Source organism: Vitis riparia, chromosome 13 (assembly GCF_004353265.1).
Source record: "Vitis riparia cultivar Riparia Gloire de Montpellier isolate 1030 chromosome 13, EGFV_Vit.rip_1.0, whole genome shotgun sequence".
NCBI classification, from domain to species: Eukaryota; Viridiplantae; Streptophyta; class Magnoliopsida; order Vitales; family Vitaceae; genus Vitis; species Vitis riparia.
In genome coordinates, this window is record NC_048443.1 from 4102975 (window position 1) to 4118500 (window position 15526).

The window sequence follows — 15526 nt, forward strand, 5'->3', positions numbered from 1 at the left end:
ATAAAGCCAGGGTCAATATATATGAATAATGGTCAGTAAATTTTATTTGAATACAGTAAACTATATGAATTAAGCCTTACCGTTTTTCTTATTGCATCCACAAAGGTCTGCAATGAGAAAGACCATATTATCAACTTTGTCTTCTATCTAACACCAGCCTGATAATTTCTTATCATATATTAAGGATACTATGGAATAACCACCAATAAATACTAGACTCTCATATTTGTTAAGAATGATGAACACTAAAAACGAGTGAAATTTTGAATCTTCCATTTGTAACTTGTCCAAAAGTTTCCCTTGCCGTGGCATGTGGATTTATAGCTTTTGAATTAAGTTTCCACTCTTTACGACCAAAATGAGAGGGTGTAGGGGAAAGGAAGTCCCAAAAAAGGTTACATCCTTGTAATGAATAGTTGATCTATAACTCTCATATTAATCCCATTAGAAAGAATTTTCCATGCGTATAAAGTGAAACTTAGAGGATTTTCCAAGTCATTCACTAACCCAAGCATATACTTATTCTCCAATTTTGGGTATATAAATTGATCTCCTTGTCAAATAGAAATGCTTAACTGCCTTGTCTTAAGTTCTTCAACATGGAAGAAACATTCACCTCCGTTACTCTTAGATAAGAATGTTGGCAAGCATGCTCCACTTAGATGATGTAAGGATAAATGTTGATGTTTGAGAAGGACATCATTATTTTTATGTCTGTTTGAAAGTAAACTTGATTTTGGGGAGTTTCCAAAAAGTAGATTTTGATTTGGTTTCTAAAAGATAATTAGAATATTTTTAGTAGGAGTGATTGATTTAGTTTCTATATTTTAGGACTTGTGCTCTTTCATGTCAGTAATTGATCCTGTACTGTACTGCTGCACTTCCATCAGCCAAACCAACCAGCACTAGCACCCGAAACAATTCATTGCGCTCTTTGATGAGCCACTACTGTTCTACCTAGTTCAGATTTATTTGCTACAGCACGCCGTGGAAGAAAATACGCATACAAGGTTGCTACATCCTAGGAAAAAGCATTTTGTAACCTATTACTTCCAACGTAATAGCTAGAATCATCATTCTCAGCAGAACTATTTGTTGCAAAAAAACTAAAAGAGAAGAAAGCAACTCACAAAACATATTATGCAACTTTACCCCTGAAACAATGCCAAAAATAGCCCAAAAGTTAGCTTGAACTCGACCATACGAATCCAACCAAAAAAAAGGGTTCATAATTTTGACTTACGGTTTGAAAGTTATGACAATTTAAAGCAGCAGTGCACGAAAAATTGATGATTTTGATGCGAAAAGGAGAAGGATGATGATAAAAACTGTTGTTAAATCTAATTTAAAAGGACTTCGGAATTAGGAACACAAAAGGTTTTGCCTTTTTGTTTTCCTTTCTATTTTTAATTTTGGGTCAAAGGGTTTGACATTATTTTTCAATTTCTCTTGATTATTTTAGAATGTCCAATAGAAGATTACAAATTCGGAGATGAAGCTGAGTAATGTTCTTCATGTCATTTAGTTGTCATAACAAAACACATTATTGCTAAGGGGGATGCTGTTATGCTTAATGCATTTTAACTTAAGCCGATGGCATGAGCAACTCCACAAATTATTCCAAGTGCACGAAGATTTGCATCTCCTCTTGTTACGGCACACAAGTTTTTATTTTTTCTTCTTCAAAAAGAGGCCAAATAGAGTGGCACAAGTCAGATCCCATCATCATATGATCATCCCAACATTTTTTACGCCTTCTTTACCATCATAATCATCCATGAATCTCTTCCAGACCGGGTGCTGCTTCCACACCCTCTCAACCATGGCATCAATCGGCACATTCTTTGTCTCGGGCAACAGGAATAACACGAACAACCCCATGACCACTATCCAAGCAGCAAAGAAGAAAAATATGAAGGCACGCATGTGGCACATCATCGACAAGAATGCCTGAGCAATGATGAAGGTGAAGAGCATGTTGGAGCTCACTGCACATGCAAACCCGGAAGTTCTTATCTCCAGAGGAAAAGTTTCGCTGGGTATCAACCAACCAAGAGGACCCCATGACCATGCAAAGGACATAACAAACAAACACACTAGCACCACCACAAGCCCTGCTAGTCCTTCGTCCAGAGAGTTCGAACCTTTCAAGTGAACAAGTAGGATTGCTCCAATTGCAGTCTGCATCATATAGCATTGCAAATGATCCACGGTCAATACCAATATGTGAACAGGCTACTTGGAAAAGTTAAGAAAAAGCAGGGTTATGCCAATTCAATACATCACCTGACTTATGAACATCTGGACGCAAGCTTGGAGAAGCAGTTTCCTCCTCCCGACCCTGTCAACACCATAGATCGAGACCAACGTGCTGAAAACATTCACAAGTCCGGTGATGACAGAGGACAACAAAGATGCGTCATTCTTAAACCCGACGGTCTGAAACAAAACCGGTGCATAAAACATGATAGCATTGATCCCCGTAAACTGCTGAAACACTTGCATCATAACGCCAATGATTAGTGGGGGCATGCTAGAGCGCTTCATGAGTCTCTTGAATGGATCCTTGACCTCTCGTGCTGCCTCGCAAGCCATTTTAATCTGTTCAAACTCCGCATCAACATCTTCTACTCCCCTTATCTTCTTAAGCGTCGATAGCCCTTGAGATTCTTGATTACGCTCGACCAGGCTCGCCGGTGTTTCAATGATGACCACAGAGCCTACAAATAGGAAGGCAGCCGGAAGGGATGCAAGGCCTAAAGACAGTCTCCATCCCCATGGATGAATCTTGGACGCGCCATAGTTTACCAAATTTGCGAACAAAATCCCTATTGTAATGAAGAGTTGGAAGAGAATGTTTACAGCTCCTCGATGCTGGACTGGTGCAATCTCCGACAAAAATAGAGGAACAGCCTACAAAATTTTCAAGATGTTGATGTAATTAGTTATAATTAGCCGTCGACGCTGGTGTTTCATACCTTCAAAGCAAGGCGTAGGACTTGATGACCGAAAATCTCGACCATATGAATCCAACAAAAAAAATAGTTTGTAATTTCGACTCATGGTTCGAAAGTTACGACAATTTAAAGCAGTAGTGCCCGAAAAATTGATGATTTTAATGCGAAAAAGAGAAGGATGATGATAAAAACTGTTGTAACTGGTGCAACATTAATACCTCATTGCCAAACCCAACCCCAACACCTAGAAGAACCCTGGCAAGGATGATCATCCAAATTCGTTGAGCGGCCGCGCTCAAGAGACTGCCACACAAGAAAAAGGCAGATGCCACGAAAATCGTGGGCTTTCGACCCAATTTGGAGCACATCTTTGAGGCAGCAAAGCTGGAAACGAGAGCAGCAAGATAGAGTGAAGATGTGAAAAGCTGAAGGTATTGATTGTCATACTTGCAGTAGTTGTCTTCCTTCGCACGAAGCTTTCTTTGATAAACGGCCGGAAAGAACTTGATGAGGAAGTCATCCATGGCCGTCACTCCACCTGCCACACCAATGACAACAATGATTTAAACGTAAGCTGCTGGATTACGTCTTCAATGATTTAAAAATCGCTACTGTGATCCAGTGGTTTGAACGACTTATTCATTGTAGGATCATGCTGACAAATTGAGAAACGTCCAAGGATTGGAATTGGATTATACCATCATCTTCGAAGGCACGCTTTAGATTACCAAGAGAAAGTTCATAAAAATAAAATAAAATCGGAATAATGAATTACTTAACACATGCAAGCATTTTGCACCTGAAATTCCGATGTCGTAGCCGAACATCAGGCCTCCACAGGCCGCTAGAACCCAACAAACTACCACATAAACGGTGATTTTCGATTCAAAGCTACCAACCTTTTCGATCTTTGTCATCTTTGCCTTTTTCAATAATAAACTCAATCACACCACATAAAAGGAAAAACCAAAAGACACGAAGTTCAACTCACGGTAAAGAGATACAAAGAGAGGGAAAATTTAATGAGCGAGATTACAAATCCAGAAGTGTGAATTTTATAGTCAAGCATTTCACTAATTTGAGATTTTTCTAAAATTGTGAAAAGACTCTCTGGATAAATTAGACAGGTAATGCCGACACGAAAGTTGTGAGTTGGGACCAGAGGGGATTTTGAAGATCTTTATGTGGCAAAATAAAAGTTACAAAGTAGTTTTTCTTTAAATAGGTTGTTGGCGATTTAATTAAGGAGTGTGGAAAATATTAGGTTGGATGGGTTGATGCTTTAATTTTAAGTCCCCTTATTTTACTTCAAGAAATTTCCCCTCTACAACCAAAATCCTACACATCTTACAATCAATGAAGTAAAAATAAATAAAAATTAGAGAAACATCCTTTCCAAATTTAGACATTCAAAACTCCAATTCTCTTGTTTTTGGTCACTTAGATATTTATGTTAGGCAATAACTGATTTATAAATGTCTCGAATGTTTATCCACATTTCATAAATTAACATCAACCTTATCCAATACCATTTACCTTCAAATCTTCTACAAAACCATTCTATGATATTACTTGCAATTTCTAAGATTAGTTCTAATTTCCCACTTGTAAAAACCATAATTGAAATTATTGAAAAGGCCTTTCAAGAAAACCAGGACCATTGACTCCTTTTTATCCACCGTATTCATCTTCCAATAATCAATTTTCATTTCCAAACTATGTATGTGCCTTCAACTCTTCATCAAAATCTGTGCAAGTGTAATTGCGTTGCCGCATTTTCTATGAGCGTCCCCACTAGACTGGCGAGACCTGCTTATGATTAAGGTTAAAAATTTTATTTTTGTAAAAACTTGAAGTCATCACTTACTTTTATTTATTTTTAAAAAGGAAATCAAGTAAGAACAAAACCCCTAAAATGACCCCTGATTTTTGGAAAACTTGTCTCTAAAAAACCTAGGTCTTGGTCCGAAGATCAGGTTACCTATTAAAAAGGTACCTTCAAAGAGGTAGCACCTTTGTATGCCCTAACGAGGTCTCTTCTAGCTTAGTTGGGGGAAATCTGGCAATTAGTAAGTTGATCATGGATACTTAGATGGCCTAAGGTGATTTCAAAATTCTACTATCACTATCATGTCAAACAAGAATTCAAAGCACAATCATAAAGAAATAATAGTATGAGTAAAAACGCAACTTAAGCGCTATCATAAGACATCAATGGTTAGTTAAAAAAATAAGATACGAAACATGTAATTTACCCTAGTCTCTTAATCATACATGGCAAGTCAAACAAACAATAAAAAAAAAAGATGTGTTAAACATGTTGACAATCACATTCAAAGTAATACATAACGATCGTACATAAAGCAAAACATAATTTATGGGATCAATGATAATGACATAGGATCTAATAAAAAATCACTCTGATCGTACATAAATCAAAACATAATTTATGGAATTAAGATGTGAAGGTAAGAAGCGTACCTAAATAACATTGATAACTTATAATGCGCTTCCATAAGACATGGAGGATTAGATAAAAATTATAGTAATAAATAATAAAAGAAATAAATCCTAGCATGCTTGGTGTCTAAATAGCATAACAAAAATGATCAGAGTATATAGAATCATTAATTATCACATACATCTTGTACATAATTTCTAGAGAAAATTAATGGTTATGATTACAACAAATAGCAAAAATGGCAGCAAAGATGAGTTTTGCAAAGATTCTTTTATGTTGGGGTTCCATCAAGTCCCCATTCAATATCCATAAATTTAACTTGTGTATTCTCATTAGCTTGGGACCACAAGTTCAAACATATGTTAAGAAAAAAAAAAAGTTTTTGGAAAACCAAGAAAAAAGAGTGCAACTTGGATAAAACTAAGTTGCATATTTTTAAAAGAAAGTGAGATCTTGGTCCTAAAAATCTAGAATGGATTTCTTTAAAAGTTTTTAAATGATCTAAATTCTTTTGAAAAATGATTTTAGGAAAGCGAAAGGAACCATGTGAATCAATAAATCCAAAACATTGATACAAAATGGACATTTTTTTATTTATAACTTCAAATGGTTTTGAGAACAAGAGAAAATCAACTTGGATCACTTTTTTTGCTACCTTTCATTTGGAATCAAGGAGCCTCATTGATGATGGAAGGAAATTTATTTTTACAAAAAGAAAAAAAGATTTTTACTCAATCCAAAAAAACCAATTAGATAATTTTAAAAGGATTACAACTCAAACAAATATTCTATTTGAATTATTGAATCAAGAAAATGTTAAAACAAATAAATAAGATTCGATTCAAAACAATTATTTTTTTTAACTCAAACTACAAATTAAATATCATGGGATCAATCAAAATAATAACCAAAATTCCAAAAGCAAGTAAACTAAGAGAGGAACACATAAACTTAGTATCATGGGATCTATTAGATTAATTTAGGAAAACCCAAAAAACTGTAAACTGAAATATGATAAATAGCAAATTAAAGTTAACAAGCCTGGAACATGAAAGCCATAACATGAGATCATCTAAACTAATCAATTAAAATTCTAGTAAACATGCAAACTAAATACAATGGATCCAAAACCAAACGAACTTAGAACATGAAAATATTGACATGAGTTTAACAAAACTAATCAACAAAATTAAAAAAAAAAAAAAAAAAAACACAGACTAAATATGATGAATCAAAACTAAAGTTAATAAGCTTAAAAAAATATGAATATAATAACACGAGTTCACTAAAACTAGTAAACTCTAAAAAAAATATGATCTAAAATTGGACCAATTAAGAATCAAAGTGAACAAACTCAATATATGGACAAAATAACATGGAATCAATGATAATGAAATCAAATAAAATACTAAAGCCACATATAAGTCAAATAGGATGAATCTAAAAACTAAAATTAAAATTTAACAACTTTTGAAACTTACCTCAAATTTTGTTGAAATTGATGTTGTCTTCACGTTGCCAAACTCAAGCCATGTGCATCGATTAACTCACTTTAAATTCAACAACTAGATTATACACATATATAACCACTTTTCCTCTTGAATTATAAATAACTTTCAGCCATGGAATCACGCACACATGCAGCCACAATTCCACTTGAACCACACTGAATTTTCAGCTATGGAATCATGGACGCATGCATGCAGCCATAATCCACTTGTAGTCTCAATTCATGGCTGCATTTCTATTGATTTTGCAATAAAAAATTCAGCCACCAGAGAACCATTGGATGGCGGCCACTTTCATCTATTAAACTTCCCATATTATATCCACTTTAAACAATTACAAGAATTCTCCATTATGCAACCACAACTTCCTTAATTTTCATCCACAAGAATCTTCATTTATGGAGCCACAATTTCCCCTTAATTTTCGACCGAAATTCTGCCTCCAAGAATCCACTAACAACGATAAAAAATTCAGCAAGCACAATTGGAAGAATGGAACTCCACTTTCAGTGAATAAAAAAATATATATATTTTCTGCATCCATAGTCGTGCCTCCATCATGAAATTCCTTACTTGCAGCCAATAAAATTCAGCAATCTTTAAACTTAATTCTCCATAAATTTTCAACCACAAAAGTTCCATATTGCATTCACTTTATTCAATCATATATCCTCCATGATGCAGCCACCATATTTGAATTGTTAATGCCACAAATTCATCTCATCTCCATGGCCACAAACTTGCATTTAAATTAAACCTTTCAAGCCCCCATTAACAACCTGCAATTCAACAATGAGTTTTCTTCTTCATTAAGCTCTCCACTAAGTGGAAAAAGTGGCTACTAATGTTGTGTGCTAGAAGTTTCTAACAATAATCTGGTACTCATCTCAAGTACCTCCACGTAGCCATTAGTCAAAACCTTAAGATCCTCCCTTTCTTCCTTCCATGCCATCATCTAGAGAGTCATCTTAATCCCCAAAGTCCTCAAGTCGTGTCTTTCATTATTTGGTAGCCCCTTTTCCCTAAAGTCCCAATGTTATTCGTCTCCAAAAAAAATGCTCACCAAAAGATGTCCTCTCCCATCTCAAATTCTCCAACATCCCTAAGTCTCGTCGAACTCCATGCAATAACATGGTCCTCCCTAATGGATTTTAAATTCTAACCCCATGGCCTCCACGAATAGAGAGAGAAAAACAAAAACAGAAAATAGAAAACAAAGTATAACCTAAGAAGTGCTGAGCAAGCAAACAAACTACTAAATCAGGTCCTTTTTTATGTTTTAATCAAATGGCCAAAAACAAGTGAAAGAAACAGTGGGCAAAAGCGTTATTCTTTTTCTGAAATTTGTACCCCTTGCACTACTACAAAAATAATTTATGGTGTCACTTTTAAAATAATGACACCATATGACTTAAAATTCATAAAGGTGACACATCATGTAAAAATTTTCAGTTAGGATAGATGATATTAATTTTAAGTTTACAGTGTCAGTTTTCGAAATGTGACACCATATAAAATAAAAATTTTAAAATATTATAACTTAATGGGCCCACTTTGAGAATAATGATAGTATATAAAAAAAAACTCATTGTTTCCACATACCCACAATCCAAAACAAATCTCATTTCATAACCCTAACCATAATTTTCTTCTACTTCTTCTCACACTCATAGTTAACACACAACTGCTCTCTTATACTTCGTGAACTCTCAGGTAACCCAAAATCTCTTAGATCTATTATTTTCATCTTTTTCTATTAACACCAAAATCTTTATTAGCACTATCGATTTACATTCATTGATTTGGTATATCTGTAATGTGGATTGTGTAAATAGTTTTTTTTTATTGAGTTATAGGAAAGTAAAAATTAGGTTTAACATTCCACAATATCTTCTGTTTCATTGTTAAGTTCATAAACCCCAAAATGAATGAAAATAAGATAAATGAATGATTTTTTAATATATTTCATACTCAGAATGAGGGATAAACATTTTACAGTATAAAATTTTCTTTTGATCTTACAAGAAATTTCCTTTAATGAGACTTTCTGTTTATTTTTTAGGAATATTATAGTATATTGTGATGAGGATATCTATCGGTGATATTTGAAAAATAATTTTTTAGAAAATTATTCTCAATATTGTCATCTCCCACAAAAGTAAAAATGAAATAGTTTCCATATAATGTTGGAGTTGGTTTAGAATGTTGGAATTAACAATGAAAAATTAATTTTATTTTTATTTATTAATGTAAATGAATTGATTTTAAAATTTTAAATAGGAATGATAATTTTTATAATTATAAAAATGATCAAATCTTATATTTTGATTTTTTTTTTATATTCTTTTACATGGTATTATGGTTAATATCTCATCTTGTTCTATTCATATTTTTTCTATTTTTAAAGTATGTTTTTTGTTTTTTGTTTTTACCTTTTTTTTATTGTTTTTATATGTGTTGAGCAAAATTTAGAGTAATTTGAGATTGATGATGAAATTTCCCTTTCAAGGTTAGAAAATTTCTATAAAATCCTTTTATTATATAAATTTTCCTTCCATAAAACTTTTTTTATTTTATTTGAAGAAGATGTTTTTATAATTTTCTTTTGATTTTCTATGAAATTTCCTTTAATCAAACTGTTTGTTTATTTTCTAAGAATATTATAGTATGTTGTGATGAAGATATTGGTTGATCATATTTGGAAAATAATTTTTGAGAAAATTATTCTCAATATTGTCATCTCTCTCAAAAGGATTCTAAAAATACTTTTATTTTTGTCTTCTTTTCTTATTGTTTTTATATGCATTGATCAAACTTTGGAGTAATTTAAGATTGATGATGAAATTTTCCTTTCAAGGTTAGGAAATTTTCATAAAATCGTTCATTGTAAAAAAATTTCCAATCCCTTCCATAAAACTCTTCATTTTCTTCATTTTTCTTTTTTGTTTTTTTGAAAAAGATGTTTGATAATTTATTAATCTAAAGAATAATACAAGTAAAAAATTTAAAATATTGAATATCTTTTCCTTCGATGTTTTTAATTTTTTATTATTTTTATTTGAACATATTTTCATATCCAAATTTTTTATTAATTATTTTAATTAGAAAAAATAAATAGGAGTTATGACTGAAAAATCAATAATTTTTATGAAATATTCTTTAATTCTTTTTCATTCTAATTTTTCTCTTAACATTTTTTAAGGAAAATTTTATCATCAATCTCAAATTACTCCAAAATTTGGTCAATGCATATAAAAACAATAAGAAAAGAAGGTAAAAATAAAACATATTTTTAGAATCATTTTGCGGGAGATAACAATATTGAAAATAATTTTCTCAAAAATCATTTTCCAAATATGACCAACCAATATCTTCATCACAACATACTATAACATTATTAGAAAATAAACATAGCAAATAAACAAATAGTTTGATTAAAGGAAATTTCATAGAAAATCAAAAGAAAATTATAAAACATCTTCTTAAAAAGAAAAAAAAAATGAAGAGTTTTATGGAAGGAATTGAAAAAATTTATGTAATAAAAGGATTTATAGAAATTTTCTAACCTTAAAAGGGAAATTTTATCATCAATCTCAAATTACTCTAAATTTTGGTCAATGTGTATAAAAACAATAAGGAAAGAAGGTAAAAACAAAAGACAAAAAACATATTTAAGAATAGAAAAAATATGAATAGAACAAGATAAGATATTAACCATAATACCATGTAAAAGAATTAAAAAAAAAAAAAAATCAAAATATAAGATTTGATCATTTTTATGATTATAAAATTTTTCATTCCTATATAAATTTTTAAAAACAATTCATTTACATTAATAAATAAAAAAATAAATTTAATTTATCATTGTTAATTCCAACATTTCAAACCAACTCTAACATGATATGGAAACTATTTTATTTTTCCTTTTGTGAGAGATGACAATATCAAGAATAATTTTCTAAAAAATTATTTTTCAAATATCACTTATACATATCCTCATCACAATATACTATAATATTTATTGAAAACAAACAAAAAGTCTCATTAAAGGAAATTTCTTATAAGATCAAAAGAAAATTTCATACGGTAAAATGTTTATCCCTTATTCTAAGTATAAAGGATATTAAAAAAAATCATTCATTTATCTTATTTTCATTCATTTTGGGGTTTATGGGTTTAACTATGAAACAAAAGATATGATGGAATGTTAAACTTAAATTTTACTTTCCTACAATACAATAAAAAAAAATTATTTATACAATCCACATTACAGATATACCAAATAAATGAATATAAATCAATTGTGCTAATAAAGATTTTGAAATTACTAAAAAATAAAATGAAAATGATAGATTTAAGAGATTTTGGGTTACCTAAGAGTCCACGAAATAGGGAAGGACAATTTTGTGTTAACTATGAGTATGAGAAGAGGTAAAAGAAAATTATGGTTAAGGTTATAGAACGAGATTTTTTTGGATTGTGGGTATATGGAAACAATAAGTTTTTTATATAATATCATTATTCTCAAAGTGGGCCCATTAAGTTATAATATTTTAAATTTTTTATTATATATGGTATCACTTTTCGAAAACTAACACTATAAACTTAAAATTAATATTATGTATCCTAATTGAAAATTTTTATATGATGTCTCACCTTTATGGATTTTAAGCCATATGATATCATTATTTTAAAAGTGACACCATAAAAAGTGACACAATACATTATTTTTGTAGTAGTGATGGTTCCAACACTGTATATACAATCATTTACATTCAGATTGATAAAGGGCTCTACCCATGCATGAGAACAAAAACTTTCATTTGGAGTAGTCGATCCTCCCACATTTGTGGCGAAAAAGAAAATATTTTTCTGTGCAATCGTCATATGATCATCCCAACATTTTTTACGTCTTCTTTACCATCATAATCATCCATGAATCTCTTCCAGACCGGGTGCTGCTTCCACACCCTCTCAACCATGGCATCAATCGGCACATTCTTTGTCTCGGGCAAAAGGAATAACACGAACAACCCCATGGCCACTATCCAAGCAGCAAAGAAGAAAAATATGAAGGCACGCATGTGGCACATCATCGACAAGAATGCCTGAGCAATGATGAAGGTGAAGAGCATGTTGGAGCTCACTGCACATGCAAACCCGGAAGTTCTTATCTCCAGAGGAAAAGTTTCGCTGGGTATCAACCAACCAAGAGGACCCCATGACCATGCAAAGGACATAACAAACAAACACACTAGCACCACCACAAGCCCTGCTAGTCCTTCGTCCAGAGAGTTCGAACCTTTCAAATGAACTAGTAGGATTGCTCCAATTGCAGTCTGCATCATATAGCATTGCAAATGATCCACGGTCAATACCAATATGTGCACAGGCTACTTGGAAAACTTAAGAAAAAGCAGGGTTATGCCAATTCAATACATCACCTGGCTTATGAACATCTGGACGCAAGCTTGGAGAAGCAGTTTCCTCCTCCCGACCCTGTCAACACCATAGATCGAGACCAACGTGCTGAAAACATTCACAAGTCCGGTGATGACAGAGGACAACAAAGATGCGTCATTCTTAAACCCGACGGTCTGAAACAAAACCGGTGCATAAAACATGATAGCATTGATCCCCGTAAACTGCTGAAACACTTGCATCATAACGCCAATGATTAGTGGGGGCATGCTAGAGCGCTTCATGAGTCTCTTGAATGGATCCTTGACCTCTCGTGCTGCCTCGCAAGCCATTTTAATCTGTTCAAACTCCGCATCAACATCTTCTACTCCCCTTATCTTCTTAAGCGTCGATAGCCCTTGAGATTCTTGATTACGCTCGACCAGGCTCGCCGGTGTTTCAATGATGACCACAGAGCCTACAAATAGGAAGGCAGCCGGAAGGGATGCAAGGCCTAAAGACAGTCTCCATCCCCATGGATGAATCTTGGACGCGCCATAGTTTACCAAATTTGCGAACAAAATCCCTATTGTAATGAAGAGTTGGAAGAGAATGTTTACAGCTCCTCGATGCTGGACTGGTGCAATCTCCGACAAAAATAGAGGAACAGCCTACAAAATTTTCAAGATGTTGATGTAATTAGTTATAATTAGCCGTCGACGCTGGTGTTTCATACCTTCAAAGCAAGGCGTAGGACTTGATGATAGTGTCAGTTTCCGAAAATCTCGACCATATGAATCCAACAAAAAAAATAGTTTGTAATTTCGACTCATGGTTCGAAAGTTACGACAATTTAAAGCAGTAGTGCCCGAAAAATTGATGATTTTAATGCGAAAAAGAGAAGGATGATGATAAAAACTGTTGTAACTGGTGCAACATTAATACCTCATTGCCAAACCCAACCCAACACCTAGAAGAACCCTGGCAAGGATGATCATCCAAATTCGTTGAGCGGCCGCGCTCAAGAGACTGCCACACAAGAAAAAGGCAGATGCCACGAAAATCGTGGGCTTTCGACCCAATTTGGAGCACATCTTTGAGGCAGCAAAGCTGGAAACGAGAGCAGCAAGATAGAGTGAAGATGTGAAAAGCTGAAGGTATTGATTGTCATACTTGCAGTAGTTGTCTTCCTTCGCACGAAGCTTTCTTTGATAAACGGCCGGAAAGAACTTGATGAGGAAGTCATCCATGGCCGTCACTCCACCTGCCACACCAATGACAACAATGATTTAAACGTAAGCTGCTGGATTACGTCTTCAATGATTTAAAAATCGCTACTGTGATCCAGTGGTTTGAACGACTTATTCATTGTAGGATCATGCTGACAAATTGAGAAACGTCCAAGGATTGGAATTGGATTATACCATCATCTTCGAAGGCACGCTTTAGATTACCAAGAGAAAGCTCATAAAAATAAAATAAAATCGGAATAATGAATTACTTAACACATGCAAGCATTTTGCACCTGAAATTCCGATGTCGTAGCCGAACATCAGACCTCCACAGGCCGCTAGAACCCAACAAACTACCACATATACGGTGATTTTCGATTCAAAGCTACCAACCTTTTCGATCTTTGTCATCTTTGCCTTTTTCAATAATAAACTCAATCACACAACATAAAAGGAAAAACCAAAAGACACGAAGTTCAACTCACGGCAAAGAGATACAAAGAGAGTGGGAAAATTGAATGAGCGAGATTACAAATCCAGAAGTGTGAATTTTATAGTCAAGCATTTCACTAATTTGAGATTTTTCTAAAATTGTGAAAAGACTCTCTGGATAAATTAGACAGGTAATGCTGACACGAAAGTTGTGAGTTGGGACCAGAGAGAATTTTGAAGATCTTTATGTGGCAAAATAAAAGTTACAAAGTAGTTTTTCTTTAAATAGGTTGTTGGCGATTTAATTAAGGAGTGTGGAAAATATTAGGTTGGATGGGTCGATGCTTTAATTTTAAGTCCCCTTATTTTACTTCAAGAAATTTCCCCTCTACAACCAAAATCCTACACATCTTTCAATCAATAAAGTTAAAAAAAAAAAAAAAAAAAAATAGAGAAACATCCTTTCTAAATTTAGACATTCAAAACTCCAAATCTCTTGTTTTTGGTCACTTAGATTTTTATGTTAGGCAATAACTGATTTATAAATGTCTCAAATGTTTATCCACATTTCTTTCAGACAAAAATATATACCCATGTTTCATAAATTAACATCAACCGTATCCAATACCATTTAGCTTCACATCTTCTACAACCATTCAATGATGTTACTTGCAATTTCTAAGATTAGTTCTAATTTCCCACTCGTAAAAACCATAATTGAAATTATTGAAAAGGCTTTTCAAGAAAACGAGGACCATTGACTCCTTTTTATCCACTGTATTCATCTTCCAATAATCAATTTTCATTTACAAACTATGTGTGTGCCTTCAACTCTTCTTCAAAATCCGTGCGAGTGTAATTGTGGAGCCGCATTTTCTATGAGCGTCCCCACTAGACTGGCGAGACCTACTTATGATTAAGGTTAAAAATTTTAATTTTGTAAAAACTTGAAGTCGCCATTTACTTTTATTTATTTTTAAAAAGAAAATCAAGTAAGAAAAAACCCCTAAAATGACCCCTGATTTTTGGAAAACTTGTCTACAAAAAACCCACGTCTTGGTCTGAGGATCAGGTTACCTATTAGGAAGGTACCACTAAAGAGATAACACCTCTATAAGCCTTAACGAGGTCTCTACTAGCTTAGTTTGGGGAAATCTAGCAATTAGTAAGGTGATTTCAAAATTCTACTATTACTAGCATGTCAAACAAGAATTCAAAGCACAATCATAAAGAAATGATAGTATGAGTACTCGAACCGCAACTTATGCGCTATCAAAAGACATCAATGGTTAGTTAAAAAAATAAGACACGGAACTTGTATTTTACCCTAGTCTCTTAATCATACCTGGCAAGTGAAACAAGCAATAAGAAAAATATATGCAAAACATGTTGACAATTACATTCAAAGTAATACATAAAGCAAAACATAATTTATGGAATTAAGATGTGAAGGTAAGAAGCGTACCTGAATAACATTGATAACTTACAATGCGCTTCCATAAGACATGGAGGATTAGATAAAAATTATAGTAATAA

General features: G+C 33.1%; 1 protein-coding gene and 1 pseudogene across 1 annotated transcript; both read right to left on the bottom strand.

The window, feature by feature from the left end:
* Positions 1 to 1725: 1725 nt before the first annotated feature.
* On the bottom strand, positions 1726 to 3874 carry LOC117929340 (sugar transport protein 8-like). Its single transcript, XM_034849627.1, has 4 exons — positions 3757 to 3874; positions 3176 to 3495; positions 2287 to 2913; positions 1726 to 2181 (listed from the first exon to the last, which is right to left on the bottom strand). Exons 1-4 carry the CDS (start codon positions 3872 to 3874, stop codon positions 1726 to 1728), a joined length of 1521 nt encoding a protein of 506 aa, XP_034705518.1.
* A 7935-nt stretch (positions 3875 to 11809) lies between these two features.
* Positions 11810 to 13969, bottom strand: LOC117929328 (annotated as a pseudogene).
* Between the last annotated feature and the right edge of the window lie 1557 nt (positions 13970 to 15526).

Excerpts from the sequence above, each read along its gene's own strand:
- LOC117929340 (XM_034849627.1), bottom strand. The coding sequence starts at position 3,874 with ATGACAAAGATCGAAAAGGTTGGTAGCTTTGAATCGAAAATCACCGTT. Across the intron at positions 3,496-3,756 it reads CTACGACATCGGAATTTCAG|GTGGAGTGACGGCCATGGAT; the intron begins GTGCAAAATGCT and ends TTGGTGTGGCAG. Across the intron at positions 2,182-2,286 it reads TCCAGATGTTCATAAGTCAG|ACTGCAATTGGAGCAATCCT; the intron begins GTGATGTATTGA and ends TATATGATGCAG.